At 43.8% G+C, this 23,013-nt stretch overlaps 1 protein-coding gene and 1 pseudogene across 1 annotated transcript; both read right to left on the minus strand.

Moving 5' to 3' along the window:
• Nucleotides 1-2,540: 2,540 nt before the first annotated feature.
• On the minus strand, nucleotides 2,541-13,663 carry LOC135538293 (zinc finger protein 91-like; annotated as a pseudogene).
• A 4,080-nt stretch (nucleotides 13,664-17,743) lies between these two features.
• Nucleotides 17,744-22,350, minus strand: LOC135538295 (zinc finger protein 239-like). The gene is made up of 2 exons (XM_064964202.1): nucleotides 21,977-22,350; nucleotides 17,744-21,773 (listed from the first exon to the last, which is right to left on the minus strand). The coding sequence occupies exons 1-2, from the start codon at nucleotides 22,347-22,349 to the stop codon at nucleotides 20,998-21,000; spliced, it is 1,149 nt and encodes a 382-aa protein (XP_064820274.1). The 5' UTR covers nucleotide 22,350; the 3' UTR covers nucleotides 17,744-20,997.
• Nucleotides 22,351-23,013: the final 663 nt, after the last annotated feature.

Genomic DNA, 23,013 nt, shown 5'->3' on the forward strand with positions numbered 1-23,013 from the left:
AGCTAACGGGAATTCGATCCAGTGAGCAAGAAACTTAACAATGCTAACAAATACTCGTTCCACCACACTTTCTCCCTCACCTCAAACTTTCCAAATGCCAGTTGTTTTTCGGTTACAGCTCATGAAGTACGCTTTCATCACCTTCTCACCCCCGTGGTCAGGCTTCTCACCTACAGTACCTCTTCGTTATCATTCAGGGGACGCGCTGCTGTAACTGACAAACTGCCTTCCCTACTCTCTCGAGGTCTTTCCTACTCTCGCGAGGTCTTTCCTACTCTCTCGAGGTCTTTCCAGAGAGCCGATGATGCTGTAACGAGCACATTGGTTGTCTCTTCTCTCATCAGTCGCGTATTGCATTCTGTTGTTATGTGAACGATTGGCTGAGCCTTGGATACAGACAGTATTGCTCTAAACATGCATCACTCGTTCGCTTACAACCAGTAGTGATACAAAACCCCCACCTCTTACAGCCAGCAGTGATACAAAACCCCCCAGCTTACAGCCAGCAGTGATACAAAACCCTCCAGCTTACAGCCAGCAGTGATACAAAACCCCACATCTTACAGCCAGCTGTGATACAAAACCCCACATCTTACAGCCAGCAGTGATACAAAACCCCCCAGCTTACAGCCAGCAGTGATACAAAACCCCACATCTTACAGCCAGCAGTGATACAAAACCCCACATCTTACAGCCAGCAGTGATACAAAACCCCACATCTTACAGCCAGCAGTGATACAAAACCCCACATCTTACAGCCAGCAGTGATACAAAACCCCACATCTTACAGCCAGCAGTGATACAAAACCCCCCAGCTTACAGCCAGCAGTGATACAAAACCCCCCAGCTTACAGCCAGTAGTGATACAAAACCCCCCAGCTTACAGCCAGGCCAACAGTACTGTCATCAGCTCTGCATACAGCCAGGCCAACAGTACTGTCATCAGCTCTGCATACAGCCAGGCCAACAGTACTGTCATCAGCTCTGCATACAGCCAGGCCAACAGTACTGTCATCAGCTCAGCATACAGCCAGGCCAACAGTACTGTCATCGGCTCTGCATACAGCCAGGCAGGGCCAACAGTACTGTCATCAGCTCTGCATACAGCCAGGCCAACAGTACTGTCATCAGCTCTGCATACAGCCAGGCAGGGCCAACAGTACTGTCATCAGCTCTGCATACAGCCAGGACAACAGTACTGTCATCAACTCTGCATACAGCCAGGCCAACAGTACTGTCATCAGCTCTGCATACAGCCAGGCCAACAGTACTGTCATCAGCTCTGCATACAGCCTGTGGAACACAGCCAGTTAACTGGTTATTAGAGGGGAACCTGCGGAACACAGCCAGTTAACTGGTGATTAGAGGGGAACCTGCAGAACACAGCCAGTTAGAGGGGAACCTGCGGAACACAGCCAGTTAACTGGTTATTAGAGGGGAACCTGCGGAACACAGCCAGTTAACTGGTGATTAGAGGGGAACCTGCGGAACACAGCCAGTTAACTGGTTATTAGAGGGGAACCTGTGGAACACAGCCAGTTAACTGGTGATTAGAGGGGAACCTGTGGAACACAGCCAGTTAACTGGTTATTAGAGGGGAACCTGTGGAACACAGCCAGTTAACTGGTTATTAGAGGGGAACCTGCGGAACACAGCCAGTTAACTGGTTATTAGAGGGGAACCTGCGGAACACAGCCAGTTAACTGGTTATTAGAGGGGAACCTGTGGAACACAGCCAGTTAACTGGTGATTAGAGGGGAACCTGTGGAACACAGCCAGTTAACTGGTTATTAGAGGGGAACCTGCGGAACACAGCCAGTTAGAGGGGAACCTGTGGAACACAGCCAGTTAACTGGTTATTAGAGGGGAACCTGCGGAACACAGCCAGTTAGAGGGGAACCTGTGGAACACAGCCAGTTATATTTAAGTGTTGCATTTTGATACGTGATTTTGTTCGTTAACTTGTTGTTTAATTCTACGTCAGTATAGAAAGTGACTGTGCAGCAGCCCGTTCATTACACTTCCCCAACGGGAGATGAAACACTCCAGTTAACACATGATGCTGTGTGGAGCTGTGTGGTCTTACTTCAGGAAACAACCTGCTGCATTTTGTCTTGTTCTCTGAAGAATAGGTAAAGTCAATCAAATCAAATTTATTCATGAAGCCCTTCTTACATCCGCTGATGTCTCAAAGTGCTGTACAGAATCCCAGCCTAAAACCCCCAAACAGCAAGCAATGCAGGTGTAGAAGCACGGTGGCTGGGGAAAAACTCCCTAGAAAGGCCGGGAACCTTGGACGAAACCTAGAGAGGAACCAGGCTATGTGGGGTGGCCAGTCCTCTTCTGGCTGTGCCGGGTAGAGAGGAACCAGGCTATGTGGGGTGGCCAGTCCTCTTCTGGCTCTGCCGGGTGGAGATTATAACAGAACACGGCCAAGATGTTCAACTGTTCATAGATGGGTGGAGATTATAACAGAACACGGCCAAGATGTTCAACTGTTCATAGATGACCAGCAGGGTCAAAGTGAAGAAAAAGGAATGCCAAAGTTCAAAACAGCTATTTATAATAAAGGAGCTTTTATTTAAATCGTATTAAAAGTAAAATAGTGGTGTGTATTAACATATGAATTAAATTTGAATTGAATAGAATTAAAACTAACTTTTATAAAATATTCTACATTATTTAATTGGCAATATGAGCCCATGAAATAAGATACAAATAAGCGAAAGTTCATCGCACATACATCACAGCTGTATGGTTTCTCGCTGGTGTGAACGGTCTGTGCTTTGTCAGGTTTAGTCAGGTTTGTTGACTGAGTGAAGTTCATACAATATCGAGCACAGCTTTAGTTAGGGCTTCTCTCAGGAGTGAACACGTCTGTGCTTAGTCAGGTTGGTTGACTGAGTGAATCTCTTCCCACACTGGTCACAGCCGTACGGTTTCTCTCCGGTGTGTACTCTGATGTGTATTTTCAAATCACCTGGATGAGCGAATCTCTTCCCACATCGATCACAGCTGTAAGGCTTCTCACCGGTGTGTCTGCGCATGTGTACTTTCTGGGTGTTTCGTCGAGAAAACTCATTCCACAGACATGGCAGGGAAAAGGTTTCTCTCCCGTGTGTGTACGCATGTGTTCATTCAGGGCCTTGGCATCTTTGCAGCTCTTCCCACATTGATCACAGCTGTAAGGTTTCTCTCCTGTGTGTATACGCTTGTGAATAGTCAGGGCTCCTGAAAGAGAAAAGCTCTCCCCACACTGATCACAGCTGTAAAATTTCTCTCCTGTGTGTACACGCTTGTGTTTAGTCAGGGAATCCGAACAAGCAAAGATCTTCCCACACAGACCACACCCGTAAGGGTTCTCTCCTGTGTGTGATCGCTCGTGCTCTTTCAACTTTGCTGGTGTATAGAAGCTCTTCCCACAGTCTGAGCAGAGGTAGGGCTTCTCTCCTGTATGTGTTAGCTTGTGTGCAGCCAAGCAGTTAGGCCGAGTGAAGCCCTTCCCACATTGATCACAACTATGAGGCTTCTCTCCAGTGTGTGTTAACTTGTGTTCAGTCAAGTAATCAGTTCGAGCAAAACTCTTCCCACATTGATCACAGCTATAAGGTTTCTCTCCTGTGTGTGTTCGCTTGTGTATAATCCGTTGTCCTGATGTACGGAAACTCTTCCCACATTGATCACAGCCATATGGTTTCTCTCCTGTGTGTATTCTCTGGTGTCTCTTCAGATCTCCTAAATGAGTGAAACTCTTCTCACATACATCGCACCTATAAGGTCGCTGGATCACTTTCAACCCTGGAGCCTTCCCAGATGATAAGACCCTCCCACTGAGCGAGTGACCATTGGGGTTGTCCCCTGTGAAACAAAGACATGAAGTTAAGGTTCCTCACATGTACCAAAGTACATAACAATGACCTAGTGTTGAAGTATCTTCCCCATCCAACACAGATGAGCTGCTTTACAACACTGAATAGTTAGTTACGTTTAGCAAATTTGCCTCAATTAATAAATATTGACCAATCAATGAACTGCTACAGAAGCAGATTGTAGTCTAATACACACCATTGTTCCTACTTGATGACATCGAATCTGAATCTCCATATCCCTTCTCTTCTCCTCCTCTCGTAGTTCCACTCAGCCCCAGTGTTTTCCTGCAGTCAACCAGCCGCACAGACACCCTCTTCAAACCCAGTAGTAATGTGCCAGTGGGAGAGGCAGGACCTGGGGACTCGGGGAGAGGGGAGGCGGGTGGGAGAGGCAGGACCTGAAAACCACACAAAGGGAGCCAGTATAAATCAGGAAGGAAACACTCTCCTACTGGTCGAGTCATTTAGAAACCTCAAGTCTCAGCAGTATTTCCTTGACTCCTCTCACTTCTCTGGGCCTCCTGCTATAAAATGCATTAAGGAGACGACCTGAGGTTCCTCCTTGGACTTTCTCCTCCAAATTAATTTATAACAGGAGGTCCAGAGAATGAGAGGAATCAAGGAAATACTGCCGAGACTTTCTGGGAAAATACTCACACCCCTCTGCCTCTGCTCTGGGGTGTGGTTCTCTGGAGCTAACTCCGCCTCCAGCCCGTTGCTAAGATACCGATCCTTGTTTTCCATGTCCCATTCTTCATCGCAGTCTGTAGCATCATCATCAGACTGGCTGGGACTCATGGGTGCCACAGTAGATTCTTCCTGTATCTTTCCTGTGTGGGTTCCCTCTCCACCTGCCTCGTTTTTCTCTCGGCCTGTGTGGGTTTTCTGATGACTCGTCAGGTTTCCTGACTGAGCGAATCTCTTGCCACATAGATTACAGCTATAAGGTTTCTCTCCAGTGTGTTTTCTCTTGTGTTCAGTCAGCAGTCCTGACTGAGTGAATCTCTTCCCACACTGGTCACAGCTGTAGGATTTCTTTCTGGTGTGAATGCGTCTGTGTTTGGTCAGGTCCGTTGACCGAGTGAATCTCTTCCCACACTGGTCACAGCTGTAGGATTTCTTGCTGGTGTGAATGAGTCTGTGTTTGGTCAGGTCCGTTGACCGAGTGAAGCTCTTCCCACATTGATCACAGATGCAAGGCCTCTCTCCTGTGTGTGTATGCATGTGTACATTCAGGTTGCTTTGTCGAGAAAAACTCATTCCACAGACATGGCAGTGAAAAGGTTTCTCTCCTGTGTGTGTACGCGTATGTTCATTCAGGGCCGTGGCATCTCTGCAGCTCCTCCCACATTGATCACAGCTGTAAGGTTTCTCTCCAGTGTGTACACGCTTGTGAATAGTCAGGGCTCCTGGATGAGAAAAGCTTTTCCCACACTGATCACAGCTGTAAGGTTTCTCTCCTGTGTGTACATGCTTGTGAATAGTCAGGGCTCCTGGATGAGCAAAACTCTTCCCACAATGATCACAGCTGTAAGGTTTCTCTCCTGTGTGTACCGTTTGGTGTCTTCGTAGGTTTCCTGATTGAGTGAAACTCTTCTCACATACATCACAGCTATAAGGTCGATGGATCACTTTCAACCCTGGAGCCTTCCCAGATGATAAGACCCTCCCACTGAGCGAGCGACCGTTAGGGTTGTCCCCTGTGAAACAAAGACGTGAAGTTAAGGTTCCTCACCTGCACCAAAGTACATAACAATGACCTAGTGTTGAAGTATCTTCCCCATCCAACACAGATGAGCTGCTATACAACACTGAATAGTTATGTTGAGCAAATACGGGTCAATTAATAAATATTGACCAATCAATGAACTGTTACAGAAGCAGATTGGAGTTTTTTTGTTTTTTTTGCTTCTTGACCCACCAATACAGATGTATTGAGTCACAACCAACCAATAGGAGTTGGGCAGTGAAAACATATATACACACACACTGCCATGGAACTGAAAGAACATTTCCTACAATTCTACCCTTTGTGACACGGCTAATGCTGTATTCTTATGCTCAAACAATAGAACTCTATCAAAGGGCCCGATTGTCTAGGAGCTTTTTCTCTTTCAATGTTCTTCATAGATCACAGCCTATTATTCAAAAGTATATATATATATATATATATATATATATATATATATATATATATATACACACACTTTTGAATAATAGGCTGTGATCTATGAAGAACATTGAATATTTCTCCATTCTTTTCTTTTTTTCTCCATATTTTATTTGGTTTCAGTCGTTTACACTAACAGCGCTCTTCCATCCCGGAGATCAATTTATAAAATGTATTTTTTATTTTTTATCATTGCTATTTTCATCCCGTGACCCACATGGACCCCTGCCGCGACTCCATTCCTCTTACCCGTTTCGTCATCATCAGACTGGCTGGAACTCTCTGGAGATGACTCCGCCTCCAGCCCGTTGCTAGGAAACCAATCCTTGTCCCATTCCTCACCGCAGGTTGTAGCATCGTCGTCATCATCAGACTGGCTGGAACTCATGGGTCCCACAGTAGATTCTTCCTGTGTCCTCCTGATGTCATCTTTCAGTCGGAGTAACCAAGACATTCCCTGCTCCTCCGATTTCACTGAATCTGCATTTTCCCACATTTCCTCCATGATTTTACGTCGCAACAAGCGATGGTTCTTTCCTTTAACTTGGGAGCCATCTATTCCACAACGTTCACACAGGTGTCGTAAATTATCCTCCGTTAGAGGGTGTAAACTCTGTTCGATTTCTTCCAGCAATGCCTCCTTCTCTCCACTCATGTTGTCCTGCTGGTGGGAACAACAACAATGCAGTCAATGGCAAGACAGCAGGAAGTCCATACACTTTAGATGACCTGTAGAAGAAGAGAGCAGGAAGTCCATACACTTTAGATGACCTGTAGAAGAAGAAGAGAGCAGGAAGTCCATACACTTTAGATGACCTGTAGAAGAAGAAGAGAGCAGGAAGTCCATACACTAGAAGAATGAAACATCACAACACAGTATTGATACTTAGTAAGGGTGGGGTGAGGTTCTCATCTATCAACAGGTAAATGGCAGGGTACGAGGTTCTCATCTATCAACAGGTAAATGGCTGGGTATGAGGTTCTCATCTATCAACAGGTAAATGGCTGGGTATGAGGTTCTCACCTATCAACAGGTAAATGGCTGGGTATGAGGTTCTCACCTATCAACAGGTAAATGGCAGGGTATGAGGTTCTCACCTATCAACAGGTAAATGGCAGGGTATGAGGTTGTCACCTATCAACAGGTAAATGGCTGGGTATGAGGTTCTCACCTATCAACAGGTAAATGGCTGGATATGAGGTTCTCATCTATCAACAGGTAAATGGCTGGGTATGAGGTTGTCACCTATCAACAGGTAAATGGCAGGGTATGAGGTTGTCACCTATCAACAGGTAAATGGCAGGGTATGAGGTTGTCACCTATCAACAGGTAAATGGCTCGGTATGAGGTTGTCACCTATCAACAGGTAAATGGCTCGGTATGAGGTTGTCACCTATCAACAGGTAAATGGCTGGGTATGAGGTTCTCACCTATCAACAGGTAAATGGCTGGGTATGAGGTTCTCACCTATCAACAGGTAAATGGCTGGGTATGAGGTTCTCACCTATCAACAGGTAAATGGCAGGGTATGAGGTTCTCACCTATCAACAGGTAAATGGCAGGGTATGAGGTTCTCATCTATCAACAGGTAAATGGCTGGGTATGAGGTTCTCACCTATCAACAGGTAAATGGCAGGGTATGAGGTTGTCACCTATCAACAGGTAAATGGCTGGGTATGAGGTTCTCACCTATCAACAGGTAAATGGCAGGGTATGAGGTTCTCACCTATCAACAGGTAAATGGCAGGGTATGAGGTTGTCACCTATCAACAGGTAAATGGCTGGGTATGAGGTTGTCACCTATCAACAGGTAAATGGCAGGGTATGAGGTTGTCACCTATCAACAGGTAAATGGCAGGGTATGAGGTTCTCATCTATCAACAGGTAAATGTCAGGGTATGAGGTTGTCACCTATCAACAGGTAAATGGCAGGGTATGAGGTTCTCACCTATCAACAGGTAAATGGCTGGGTATGAGGTTCTCATCTATCAACAGGTAAATGGCTGGGTATGAGGTTCTCACCTATCAACAGGTAAATGGCTGGGTATGAGGTTCTCACCTATCAACAGGTAAATGGCTGGGTATGAGGTTGTCACCTATCAACAGGTAAATGGCTGGGTATGAGGTTCTCACCTATCAACAGGTAAATGGCTGGGTATGAGGTTCTCACCTATCAACAGGTAAATGGCTGGGTATGAGGTTCTCACCTATCAACAGGTAAATGGCAGGGTATGAGGTTCTCACCTATCAACAGGTAAATGGCTGGGTATGAGGTTGTCACCTATCAACAGGTAAATGGCTGGGTATGAGGTTCTCACCTATCAACAGGTAAATGGCTGGGTATGAGGTTCTCATCTATCAACAGGTAAATGGCTGGGTATGAGGTTCTCATCTATCAACAGGTAAATGGCTGGGTATGAGGTTGTCACCTATCAACAGGTAAATGGCTGGGTATGAGGTTCTCACCTATCAACAGGTAAATGGCTGGGTATGAGGTTCTCACCTATCAACAGGTAAATGGCAGGGTATGAGGTTCTCACCTATCAACAGGTAAATGGCTGGGTATGAGCTTTTCATCTATCAACAGGTATATATGTGGTATACCCAAGATTGTGTTGGTTTGTCTTTTAGAAGCGAGCAAATGGGAGGTGCTGCCACGGCTATTGTCCCAATTTCATTGATTTCAATACATTATTGATTCATTGAGTGATTCATTTCTGCGCACTATAGATTACATTAGAAAAAGCTAATCACTTTCAGTCTGGAATGACCACTTGGTAAATGATATGTGAGTAGTTAAGATAATTATATTTTGTTAAATAATAATGGAAAAATTGATGTCATACATGTATCACTAGTCATTTTAAACAATGCCACTTTATATCATGTTTACATACCCTACATTACTCATCTCATATGTATATACTGTACTCTGTACCATCTACTGCATCTTGCCTGTGTCGTTCGGCCATCGCTCAACTGTATATGTACATATTCGTATTCATTCCTTTACACTTGTGTGTAAAAGGTAGTTGTGAAATTGTTAGGTTAGATTAATCGTTGGTTATTACTGCACGGTCGGAAATAGAAGCACAAGCATTTCACTACACTCGCATTATTAACATCTGCTAACCATGTGTCTGTGACCAATAACATCTGCTAACCATGTGTATGTCACCAATAACATCTGCTAACCATGTGTATGTCACCAATAACATCTGCTAACCATGTGTATGTCACCAATAACATCTGCTAACCATGTGTATGTCACCAATAACATCTGCTAACCATGTGTCTGTCACCAATAACATCTGCTAACCATGTGTCTGTCACCAATAACATCTGCTAACCATGTGTCTGTCACCAATAACATCTGCTAACCATGTGTCTGTCACCAATAACATCTGCTAACCATGTGTATGTCACCAATAACATCTGCTAACCATGTGTATGTGACCAATAAAATTTGATTTGAATTGTGTAGTAACAAAATACAAGTAATCTGAGCACAAGAGTGACACGTGTTTGTTCGGGAGTAATTTGTATGTCTTGGTCTTCAACATGTCACAACTCATTTCAGCATATTGATGAGGAATTTGGACATTTAAAACCGGTGTTTTTGACACTTTAATTACAGGAAGCAGCAACAGTATGAATGTCAACTTGTTTTTCTACTTAAAATCAGTTTTTTTTTTTTAACTGCGATGATTTATTGACTTTGATATTAGTGAAATCGTGAAAATGTCATCTTGAGACACCTTCTCCAGAAGAAGAACATTTTAAAAATGTTGTAGGGAGGGCGAACGCACGGGCTGCTTGTGTGGCCACTATGACAACTCTTTCTAGAGCTCCTGGTTAAAATGGTTAAAACTCTCTAAAATGGTTAAGAGTTTCATTCAAGTACACCATCCAAAGTGTGATTAATAACTTCACCATGCTCAAAGGGATTTTCAATGTCTGCTCGGGTCAGTCGAGGTCATATGTACATGTAGGTAGGAGTAAAGTGACTAATGCATCGACAATAAACAGAGAGGAGCAGCAGCACAAAAAAAGGGGGATAATGCAAATAGTCCGGGTAGTAGTTTGATGAACTGTTCAGGAGTCTATTGGCTTGGAGGGTAGAAGCTGTTCAGCAGTCTAATGGCTTGGGGGGGGTATATGCTGTACAGGAGTCTAATGGCTTGGGGGGTAGAAGCTGTTCAGGAGTCTGATGGCTTGGGGGTAGAAGCTGTTCAGCAGTCTGATGGCTTGGAGGGTAGAAGCTGTTCAGCAGTCTAATGGCTTGGGGGGGGTAGATGCTGTACAGGAGTCTAATGGCTTGGGGGTAGAAGCTGTTCAGGAGTCTAATGGCTTGGGGGGGGTATATGCTGTACAGGAGTCTAATGGCTTGGGGGTAGAAGCTGTTCAGGAGTCTATTGGCTTGAGGGAAGAAGCTGTTCAGCAGTCTGATGGCTTGGAGGGTAGAAGCTGTTCAGCAGTCTAATGGCTTGGGGGGTAGATGCTGTACAGGAGTCTAATGGCTTGGGGGTAGAAGCTGTTCAGGAGTCTAATGGCTTGGGGGGGGGGGGTAAAAGCTGTTCAGGAGTCTAATGGCTTGGAGGGGGGTAGAAGCTGTTCAGGAGTCTTATGTCTTGGGGGGGTAGAAGCTGTTAAGGAGCCTTTTGGACCTGGACTTGGTGCTCTGGTACCGCTTGCCATGCAGCAGCAGAGAGAAGTCTATGACTTGAGGTGGCTGGAGTCTTTGACAATATTTAAGACCTTCCTCTGATACAAGCCTGGTATAGAGGTCCTGGAAGTGCTGCGCTGTAAGCACCAACCTCTGTAGCGCATTGCGGTCGGATGCAGGTCTCTGACCTCATCCCTATCGGCTGTCTCATCGTTGTCGTTAATCAGGCCTACCACCGTTGTGCCGTCGGCAAACTTAATGATGGTGTTGGAGTTGTGTTTGGCCACTCAATCGTGGGTGAACAAGGAGTACAGAAGGGGAGCAAGCACGCAACCCTGAGAGTCTACCATGTTGAGGATCAGCGTGGAAGGGTAAGCAACACACCTACCACCTGTGGGCAGCCCGTCAGGAAGTTCAGGATCCAGTTGCAGAGGAGGCGTTTAGTTCCAAAGTCCTTAGCAATGAGCTTTGAGGATCACTATGGTGTTCAATACTGAGCTGTAGGTGTTCCTTTTGTCCAGGTTGTGAAAGGGCAGTGTGGAGAGCAATAGAGATTGCGTCATCTGTGGATCTGTTGGGGCAATCCTTTCAAAGCTGCAGACGTGGGTGCTACGGGTTGGTAGTGATTTAGGCAGGTTACCTTGGTGTTCTTGGGCACAGGGACTATAGTGGTCTGCTTGAAATGTGGAGGTACAGACTCGGTCAGGAACAAGAAGTGAAGACACTTGCCAGTTCGTCAGCGCATGCTCTGACTACACGTCCTGGTAATTCGTCTGGCCCTGCGGCCTTGTGAATGTTAAACTGTTTAAAGGTTTTACTGATATTGGCTACAGAGTGCGTGATCACAGTCATCCGGAACAGCTGGTGCTCTCATGCATGCTTCAGTGTTGCTTCCCTCGAAGCGCACATAGGAGTAATTTAGCTCGTCTGGTAGGCTTGTGTTACTGGGCAGCTCGCAGATGGGCTTCCCTTTGTAATACGAGCGTCAGAGCTGGTGTAGTAGGATGAAATCTTAATCCTGTATAGACGCTTTGCCTAAACTATAGCCTGGAACACTTAGGGCAGCACAACGTCCTGTGGCCTGCCGCCAGTGTGGACGAGAAGGTGCTTCTTCATGTGGTGGTTCAACAGAGGGAATAGCTGGATATCTTATAAGTGTCTGGATTAGTGTCCAGCTCCTTGAAAGCGGCAGCTCTATCATTTATCTCATGTGGTTGTTCCCTGTAATTCATGGCTTCTGGTTGGGATATGTACGTACGATCACTATGGGGATGACGTCAACGATGCACTTATTGATGAAGCCGGTGACTGATGTGGTATACTCCTCAATGCCATCGGGTGAATCCCGGAACATATTCCAATCTGTGTTAGCAAAGCAGTCCTGTAGCTTTGCATATGCGTCATCTTACCACTTCCGTATTGAGCGAGTCACTGGTACTTCCTGCTTTAGTAGAATAGAATTATAGTCAGATTTGCTCAATGGAGGGCAAGGGAGAACTTTGTATAGGTCTCTGTGTGGAGTAAAGGTGGTCTAGAGTCCACTCAGTCGAGCAAAACCTTGAGGCGTCCTTAATATCAGAGATCGTGCAACAACTGTTATTGACAAATAAGATGCACGGAAAATCCAGCCAACTGTATATTGTCGATGTCGTCATTCAGCCACGAGTCAGTGAATCATAAGATATTACAGTTAATGTCCCGTTGGTAGGATAGTCTCGAACGGAGCGCATCCAGTTTATCCTCCAATGATTGTACGTTCGTCAATAGGACAAATGGTAGAGGCGGTTTACCCACTCGCCGAAGGACTCTCACAAGACACCCGGATCTGTGGCCCCTGTATCGGCGTCTCCTCTTCATGCGAATGAAGGGGATTTGTGTCTGGTCCGGGAGCAACAGTAAGTCCTTTGCATACGACTCACCTCCAGTTCGAGGTGAGTAAATCGCTATTCTGATAACTATAAGCACTTTATGGTCATTAGAGCCGGTGGCCGAAACAATATTTACAAAATGTATTAAACAACGCGGAAAAAGCAAACTACAAATGGTTAGGAGCTCATAAACGGAAGCCATCCACTCCGGCGCTATCATTATATTTTTTTTAGATAGTAAATTGTACATTTAGATTTTTAATATATCACGAACTGCTCCTGCGTATTGGTTATGGAGTGACATTAAAACTGCGTTATGACATTAGGCTATTTATCAAAATGTCTCGTGAACAGGAAGCAATGACAGCATAATTTTCAACTTAAGTTTTATTAATTATAAATGCAACTTTCAACATTCATTGCCAATGGTAACGTACTTTCTATCAGATAGATACCGCTGAATGATTCCAAAAACGTGATTTATTTATTTTTGATGATAACCAGATATCTCCAAAACGGGTTTGTCTTGCATATTTTTAGCCAAATAAGGGAACTCTGAAATCGACTAATGACGCCATTTCAACATGGACGCAACCAAATTAACTACAAAACTTGTTAGTAATTTTGGCAGGAATTCATAACGTCGTTTAAAGGCGTTGACTTGAAAATAATACATTTGAGCTGTTAATCTTTTAAAGGGAACAAACAGGATCAAGCAAACATGCACCGACGACTAGTTGGGCGGGAACATAACTTCCGGATGATAGTCGCACTGCCGTGTTTGCTTGCACTTCACAAAACACATTAGTAACATTGTCGACATAAATAGCTAGACTGCAAACATCAGTCGTCCTTAAGTACACAGAAACTGGCCAACTCACCAGATCCCTTGTAGAAAATCCCAGCTAACGTATTTTTTTCCGCGTGGAAAAGGAGGTAGGTAAATGTAGCTAGCTATATCTATTCAGTTAAGGCGAATGGTCCTTTACGACGTCAAAACAAAGTTGTCCTGTGGCTAATGTATTTCGGGGATTCAGAGGAGGACACCTTGCTTAAAGGCTAGTACGAGCACAAGTGCAGCTACCATATTTAGCAAAATATCGACTGGCGTTGTTGCGTTCAGGCTAGAGCAATCGAGTATCGATTTATTAGAATGGATAGGGGAAAAACATCTACTATCTATTCTATACTTATACAGTGTCTTCAGAAAGTATTCACACCCCTTTACTTGTTTAGTTGTCTTACAAAAATTGATTCAATATGTTTGTCTCACCCATCTACACCCATCATGACAAAGTGAAAACATGTTTTTAGCCATTTTAGCAAAATTATTGAAATTGAAATAGGAAATGCACAAGTATTCAAACCCCAGGGTCAATGCTTTGTAGAAGCACCTTTGGTGGTGATTACAGCTTTGTGTCGTCTTGAGTATGTCTGGATCAGCTTTGAGTTGTCTTGAGTATGTCTGGATCAGCTTTGAGTCGTCTTGAGTATGTCTGGATCAGCTTTGAGTCGTCTTGAGTATGTCTGGATCAGCTTTGAGTCGTCTTGAGTATGTCTGGATCAGCTTTGAGTCGTCTTGAGTATGTCTGGATCAGCTTTGAGTCGTCTTGAGTATGTCTGGATCAGCTTTGAGTCGTCTTGAGTATGTCTGGATCAGCTTTGAGTCGTCTTGAGTATGTCTGGATCAGCTTTGAGTCGTCTTGAGTATGTCTGGATCAGCTTTGAGTCGTCTTGAGTATGTCTGGATCAGCTTTGAGTCGTCTTGGGTATGTCTAGATCAGCTTTGAGTCGTCTTGGGTATGCCTGGATCAGCTTTGAGTTGTCTTGGGTATGTCTGTATCAGCTTTGCACATCTGGATTTGAGGATTTTCTTGCTTGCATATCTTCTCAAGCTCAGTTAAGTTAGATGGGGCACGACGTGGACAGCAATCTTCAAGTCTTTCCACTGATTTTCAATGGGATTTTAGGCTGGGCTACTCAAGGACTTTTACATTATTTTACATTCTTGTTCTGAAGCCATTCCAGCATTGCTGTATGCTTGGGTCATTGTCCTGTTGGAACGTAAATCTCCACCCCAGCCGAAGGTCGTTTGCACTCTGAAAGCAAGTTCTCATCAAGGATTTGCCTGTATTTGGCTCCATTCATTGTTCCTCTATCCTTGCCAATCATCCAGTCCCTGCTACTGAAAAGCATCCCCGTAGCATGATCCTGCCACCACCATGCATCAAGGTATGGATGGTGTTACACGGGTGATGAGCTATGCCTGGTTTTCTCCAGAAATAACGCTTGCATTCAGGCTGAAGAGTTATATTTTTGTCTCATCAGACCACAGAATATTTTGATTTATGGCCTGCAGTCATGTAACCTTTTCATTTGTCTCAGGAGAGTCTCCCATATTCAGGAGTGGCTTCCATATTCAGGAGTGGCTTCCATATTCAGGAGTGGCTTCCATCTTCAGGAGTGGCTTCCATATTCAGGAGTGGCTTCCATCTTCAGGAGTGGCTTCCATATTCAGGAGTGGCTTCCATATTCAGGAGTGGCTTCCATCTTCAGGAGTGGCTTCCATATTCAGGAGTGGCTTCCATCTTCAGGAGTGGCTTCCATATTCAGGAGTGGCTTCCATATTCAGGAGTGGCTTCCATATTCAGGAGTGGCTTCCATCTTCAGGAGTGGCTTCCATATTCAGGAGTGGCTTCCATCTTCAGGAGTGGCTTCCATATTCAGGAGTGGCTTCCATATTCAGGAGTGGCTTCCATATTCAGGAGTGGCTTCCATCTTCAGGAGTGGCTTCCATATTCAGGAGTGGCTTCAATCTAGCCATTCTCCCATAAAGCCCAGACTAGTTGAAGTGCTGTAGAGACTGTTGTCCTTCTGTCAGGTTCTCCCATCCCAGCAAAGGAATTCTGTAGTTCTGTCAGAGTGGTCATTGGTTTCTCGGTCACCTCCCTACTCACATGGAAACTGGAGATATTTTTTTTTTACATCACTGGTTAGAGGACAACCCGGAGAAGACAGGCAGGACACATTTCAATGTGTTGCGTTTTGATTCAAGTGGGTCGAACATCACGGTAAGTGTAACCGCTACACTTTATTGTTCATCACTCCGATCAACATCACCTTGAAATCAAACTAGCACAACTCAAAAGCCACACGGAATCTGAGAAGAACTTTTACATCACTGGTTAGAAGATAATTAGTTGAAGACAGTCATCTAAATTCTAGAATGTCAGATGGAGATTCTGGAAGGCTGCCCGAAATGGGGGGAGGAAACAAATAAGTTGCTTCGGTATTTAACTTGTTTAATTTGACATGAGATATCAAAACCGACAAGTATTCAGATCTATTGGCTTTTCCCACATTTGGGCGGCAGGGTAGCCTAGTGGTTAGAGCTTTATTGTTCATCACTCCGATCAACATCACCTTGAAATCAAACTAGCACAACTCAAAAGCCACACGGAATCTGAGAAGAACTTTTACATCACTGGTTAGAAGATAATTACTTTATTGTTGGACTAGTAATCGGAAAGTTGCAAGTTCAAACCCCCGAGCTGACAAGGTAAAAATAAGAATTTGTTCTTAATTAACTGACTTGCCTGGTTAAATAAAGGTAAAATAACTTTACAGTCTTATTCAAAAATGGATTAAATACAATAAATCTGCAATCTACACACAGTACCCCATAATGACAAAGCAAAAACAGGTTTTTAGACATTTTTGTAAACCGATATATCTTATTTACATAAGTATTCAGACCCTTGGCTATGAGACTCAGAATTGAGCTCAGATGCATCGTGTTTCCATTGATCATCCTTGAGATGTTTCTACAACTTGATTGGTCCATCTGTGGTAAATTCAATTGATTGGACATGATTTGGAAAGGCACACATCTGTCTATATAAGTTCCCACAGTTGGTAGTGCATGTCAGAGCAAAAACCAAGCCATGAGGAATTACCCTTCGGCAGAGAAGAATGGGAGAAACTCCCCAAATACAGGTGTGCCAAGCTTGTAGCATCACACCCAAGACTCGATGCTGTCAAAGGTGCTTCAACAAAAGTAAAGGGTCTGAATACTTATGTAAATGTGATATTTCCGTTTTTTTTTTTTAAGAGATTAGCAAAAATGTTGTTTTTTTTTAAAACAGGTTTTGCTTTGTCATTATGGGGCATTGTGTGTAGATTGATGAGGGGGGGAAAAAACAATTTAATCCATTTTAGAATAAGGCTGTAACATAACAAAATGTGGAAAAAGTCAAGGGGTCTGAATACTTTCCGAAGGCACTGTATTTGAGTGATAGTTGAAACAGTGTCCCGCATTATTCATGCCATTTGAGTTTGAAATTGACAGCAGCGTTCTAAGTCCTGCAACCGCCAAGCGGACCAGAACCAAATATATTGATCTGTTTTATGAAGCCATCGATTGTGTCATCACAATAACTATAAACTTTTACACTAACAGCACCAATCTGAGGTAAAAAAAAAAATTGGTGTAATTAACCATATTTCGATGTGATCAAAACGTGAACTTGCGTAATGTAGTCGTAACGTATACCTTCCATTCGATGCAGTCAAAACGTGAGCTTGCGTAATGTAGTCGTAACGTATACCTTCCATTCGATGCAGTCAAAACGTGAACTTGCGTAATGTAGTCGTAACGTATACCTTCCATTCGATGCAGTCAAAACGTGAGCTTGCGTAATGTAGTCGTAACGTATACCTTCGATTTGATGCGGTCAAAACGGGAGCTTGCGTAATGTAGTCGTAACGTATGCGTTCCATTCGATGCGGTCAAAACGGGAGCTTGCGTAATGTAGTCGTAACTATGCTGTCCATTTGGATCAAAACATCAAGGAAGACGGCGAAATATAAAATAATCTAATATGTACAAATAAATCAGCATTTCAATGTAGGATGATAGAAGTATTATGTTACCCACTATACATAAAACTATCTCACGAGTTTAACCGTTTGCAGAGTTAAAAAAAATAATTGCTTGTAATGCACAATTTAACCGGGCGCTGTAGACAGCTCCCATAGTGACTGTGCAGCCCGTTCATTAGTCTTTCCCCAATAAGAGATACACAACTATTGTGTGTCTACGTCGATGTTACGTGGAGCTAATCTTAGTTTAGGTTAAAAAAATACATTTTTAGTTGTTCTCAGAAGAATAAGTTGGAAAAAAGAATGCCAAGGTTCATAGGAGCTTCGTATTTATTATAATTTAAAAACAAAAATACTGTGGCGTGTATTAACTACAAGCACATACGCGTTCAATTTTAATTAAATTGAATTAAAACATGTAAACTCTACCTATTGAATTACAACATGAACTCTACCTATTGAATTACAACATGTAAACTCTACCAATAACATTGGCAAAACATTCTACATTAACATTGTTTTAATTGACAATATGAGCCCGTTTTTAAAGTGATGGTCTCTCAGCCATCTCATGAAAGCACCAACAGTAGGTGGTAAAGTAAATATAACCCCACAGAGTGTGAAACCCTCAACATGTCATCAAACCAACACACCTTACTCTTCTCTATTTTTTACAAATTATTTGCCATTTGTCTTACAAGAAGCTAAAATTACTATGTATGCTGATGACTGCAGACTCCACACACATCAGCACCTACAGCCATGGGAGCGCACGGAGACTCGTAGCAAAAGGACTTACAGAATAAACTGGACGTACATGCATCTAAAATCATATTGTATTTGGTTCCAACCATCTCTGAGACCTAAACCTCACCTGGGGTTGTGCATGTGAAGATGGGGTGTGAATATCATGGTCAGGTCATATTGTATTTGGTTCCAACCATCTCTGAGACCTAAACCTCACCTGGGGTTGTGCATGTGAAGATGGGGTGTGAATATCATGGTCAGGTCATATTGACTAAGTTGTTGTTTAGATGAGGTGAAGTTATCATGGTCAACTGTTAGACTAAGTTGTTGTGTAGTTATCATGGTCAGGTCATATTGACTAAGTTGTTGTAAAGTTATCATGGTCAGGTCATATTGACTAAGTTGTTGTGTAGTTAACATGGTCTAGTTATATTGACTGAGTTGTTGTGTAGTTAACATGGTCTAGTCATATTGACTAAGTTGTTGTTTAGATGAGGTGAAGTTATCATGGTCAAGACATATTGACTAAGTTGTTGTTTAGATGAGGTGAAGTTAACATGGTCAACTGTTAGACTAAGTTGTTGTGAAAATGGAGGGGTATTGTCTGTTATAAAAATATGTTCTGTGTTTCTGACACAAAGATCCACTGTACTAGTTGTTCAGACTCTGGTCTTGTCCCATCTTGATGACTGTCTGGTAATGTGGTCAGGTGCAGAAAAGAAAGACCGAGCAAAGCTGTCTCAAAACAAAACAGCACGTCCTTACCCTTTAAAACTACACACATAGAACTAACATCAACAGCATGGTTGATAGTCTTTAGGGTTGAGGAGAAATGGACGTCGTCTTGTCTTAAGATATATTTGTGTGTTGAAAATACCGAACCACTTGTTCAATGTATTTGTATACACTTCAGAACAGACAGAGGGCCTTCAGAGAGTATTCCGACCCCTTGATTTGTGCCCACATTCTGTTACCTTACAGCCTTGTTCTAAAATGGATTCAATTGTTTTCCGTCATCAATCTACACACAAAACCCCCGTAATGACATCACAATACCCCCGTAATGACATCACAATACCCCCGTAATGACATCACAATACCACGTAATGACATCACAATACCACGTAATGACAAACAAAGAAAAAACCCGATTTTTTTTTTTCCTCTCCAAAATTGTTGCAAATTTATACAAATAAAATTAAAAAACTGACATCACATTTACATAACTATTCAGACCCTTTAAATCAGTACTTTGTTGAAGCACCTTTGGCAGTGATTACAGCCGTGGGTTTTCTTGGGTATGACGCTAACCTGTATTTGGAGAGTTTCCCCCATTCTTATCTGCAGATCCTCTCAAGCTCTGTCAGGTTGGATGGGGTGTGTCGCTGCACAGCAATTTTCAGTTCTCTCCAGGGATGTTAGATCGGGTTCAAGTCCGGTCTCCGGCTGGGCCACTCAAGGACATTCAGAGACTTGTCCCGAAGCCACTTCTGTGTTGTCTTGGCTGTATGCTTAGGGTCGTTGTCCTGTTGGAAGGTGAACCATCGCCCAAGTCTGAGGTCCTGAGCAGGTTTTCATCAAGGATCTCTCTGTACTTTTCTCCGTTAATATTTCCCTCGAACCTGACTAGTCTCCCAGTCCCTGCTGCTGAAAAACATCCCCACAGCATGATGCTTATGGTGGTCTAAGAGTCCTTCAGGTGCCTTTTGGCAAACTCTACGCGGGCTGTCATGTGCCTTTTACTGAGGAGTGGCTTCCGCCTGGACACTCTACCATAAAGGCCTGATTTGTGGAGTGCTGCAGAGATGGTTGTCCTTCTAGAAGGTTCTCCCATCTCCACAGAGGAACTGTCAGAGGCTCTGTCTGAGTGACTATCGCGTTCTTGGTCAGGGCAGTGACCTTCTCCCCCGGGGTCTGAACACGTTCCCGAATAGACTGTAGATACCCCACCAGACGCACCACTGAGTTTCTTCACGGTATCAAAACCGTGAAGAATGAGGATCCAAAATCCTGTAGCTAATGGGGATCCTAATAAACTAAAAACTCACAGCAGACCACACACATCTGTAATGTCTCTCTCCAGTGTGTGTGTTCGCTGATGCATCTTCAACTGTGAGTTTGTGTGCGTTCAGTCAGGTAATCCGCTCGAGCAAAACTCTTCCCACATTGATCACAGCCCTCTCCCCTGTGTGTCAGCATGTGTCTCGTCAGTTGTACTGCTTGACGGAAAACTGTTTCCACATATAGCACAGAGGTATGGTTTCTCTCCTGGGATTTTCAAAAAGCCTTACTTTGGTATAACTCTGTCCACACAGAACATTTGGAAAAGCTTCTCTCCAGGTTGTGCGTCAGCTTGTGTAAAGTCAGTGGGCGGATTGGATCATGCTTAAGCCCCCCCCCCCCCCCGTCTATGGCCCGTGACGTAAATGGGCGAAAGCGGTGATGGAGGAGCGCCCTTCTCAAATGTAGCGGTAATCTGCATCGCTCGGTCATGTTGTCAACAAGCCAGCACGGTGCGTCGTCCAGAAACATACATATCTTTTCCATAAAATATGAACTGCTCAAATGAGTTTTTATTGAGAAGGCAGATTAAAAAAAACATATTAACTAAAGCAATCACTTCTTGCTTTTGAAAACACAGAATCCTAGTCATGACTCCACGAGCATAAATCTATGTCACTTTTGTTTTGAGCACATTTTGCCATATGGGCTTTCCTGGTTCCAAAACGAATGCAATCACCTTTCGCCAGATGCAAACACTTCGTACCGGGGCAACCCAGGCGAGATGATCGACCTCATTGATCAAAGCTTCTGTAAGATTTCTCTCCCGCGTGTGTTCTCTTGTGCCTTGTCAGTTGTACCGTTTGACGGAAACTCTTTCCGCATATAGCACAAACAAAAGGTTTCTCTCCTGTGTGAATTCTCTGGTGTATAGTCAGTGTTCCTAAGGTAGTGAAACTCTTCCCACATTGATCACAGACATATGGTTTCTCTCCTGTATGTGTTCGTCTGTGTTCAGTCAGGGAACCAGCTTCGGCAAAACTCTTCTCACATTGATCACAGTTATATGGTTTCTCTCCCGTGTGTGTCCGCTTGTGTATAGTCAGTTGTCCTGACTGACGGAAACTCTTTTCACATACAGCGCAGACATATGGTTTCTCTCCTGTGTGAATTCTCTGGTGTATAGTCAGTGCTCCTAAGGTAGTGAAACTCTTACCACATCGATCACAGACATAAGATTTCTCTCCTGTGTGTGTTCGCTTGTGTTCAGTCCTGGTATCAGCTCGAGCAAAACTCTTCCCACATTGATCACAGCGATAAGATTTCTCTCCGGTGTGTGTTAGCTTGTGTTTCGTCAGTTGCCCTGGCTGACGAAAACTCTTCCCACATTGATCACAGCCATATGGTTTCTCTCCTGTGTGTATTCTCTGGTGTCTCTTTAGGTCTCCTAAATGTGGGAAACTTTTCTCACATACATCGCAGCTGTAAGGTCGCTGGATCACTTTCAACCCTGGAGCCTTCCCAGATGATAAGACCCTTCCACTCAGCGAGCGACCGTTAGGGTTGTCCCCTGTGAAACAAAGACGTGAAGTTAAGGTTCCTCACATGCACCAAAGTACATAACAATGACCTAGTGTTGAAGTATCTTCCCCATCCAACACAGATGAGCTGCTATACAACACTGAATAGTTACGTTGAGCAAATACGGGTCAATTAATAAATATTGACCAATCAATGAACTGTTACAGAAGCAGATTGTAGTCTAATACACACCATTGTTCCTACTTGATGACATCGAATCTGAATCTCCATCGTTGTCCTCCACGTCCCATTCCTCATCGCAGTCTGTAGCATCGTCATCAGACTGGCTGGGACTCATGGGTCCCACAGTAGATTCTTCCTGTATCCTCCTGATGTCGTCTTTCAGTCGGAGTAACCAAGACATTCCCTGCTCCTCCGATTTCACTGAATCTGCATTTTCCCACATTTCCTCCATGATTTTACGTCGCAACGAGCGATGGTTCTTTCCTTTAACTTGGGAGCCATCTATTCCACAACGTTCACACAGGTGTCGTAAATTATCCTCCGTTAGAGGGTGTAAACTCTGTTCGATTTCTTCCAGCAATGTTTCCTTCTCTCCATTCATGTTTTCCTGCTGGTGGGAACAACAACAACAACAACAATGCAGTCAATTGCAAGACAGCAGGAAGTCCATACACTTTAGATGACCTGTAGAAGAAGAAGAGAGCAGGAAGTCCATACACTTTAGATGACCTGTAGAAGAAGAAGAGAGCAGGAAGTCCATACACTTTAGATGACCTGTAGAAGAAGAAGAGAGCAGGAAGTCCATACACTTTAGATGACCTGTAGAAGAAGAAGAGAGCAGGAAGTCCATACACTTTAGATGACCTGTAGTAGAAGAGAGCAGGAAGTCCATACACTTTAGATGACCTGTAGTAGTAGAGGAAGAAGAGAGCAGGAAGTCCATACACTTTAGATGACCTGTAGAAGAAGAAGAGAGCAGGAAGTCCATACACTTTAGATGACCTGTAGTAGAAGAAGAGAGCAGGAAGTCCATACACTTTAGATGACCTGTAGTAGAAGAAGAGAGCAGGAAGTCCATACACTTTAGATGACCTGTAGTAGAAGAAGAGAGCAGGAAGTCCATACACTTTAGATGACCTGTAGAAGAAGAAGAGAGCAGGAAGTCCATACACTTTAGATGACCTGTAGAAGAAGAAGAGAGCAGGAAGTCCATACACTTTAGATGACCTGTAGAAGAAGAGAGCAGGAAGTCCATACACTTTAGA

This window comes from Oncorhynchus masou, unplaced genomic scaffold, assembly GCF_036934945.1.
Source record: "Oncorhynchus masou masou isolate Uvic2021 unplaced genomic scaffold, UVic_Omas_1.1 unplaced_scaffold_938, whole genome shotgun sequence".
Lineage (NCBI taxonomy): Eukaryota > Metazoa > Chordata > Actinopteri > Salmoniformes > Salmonidae > Oncorhynchus > Oncorhynchus masou.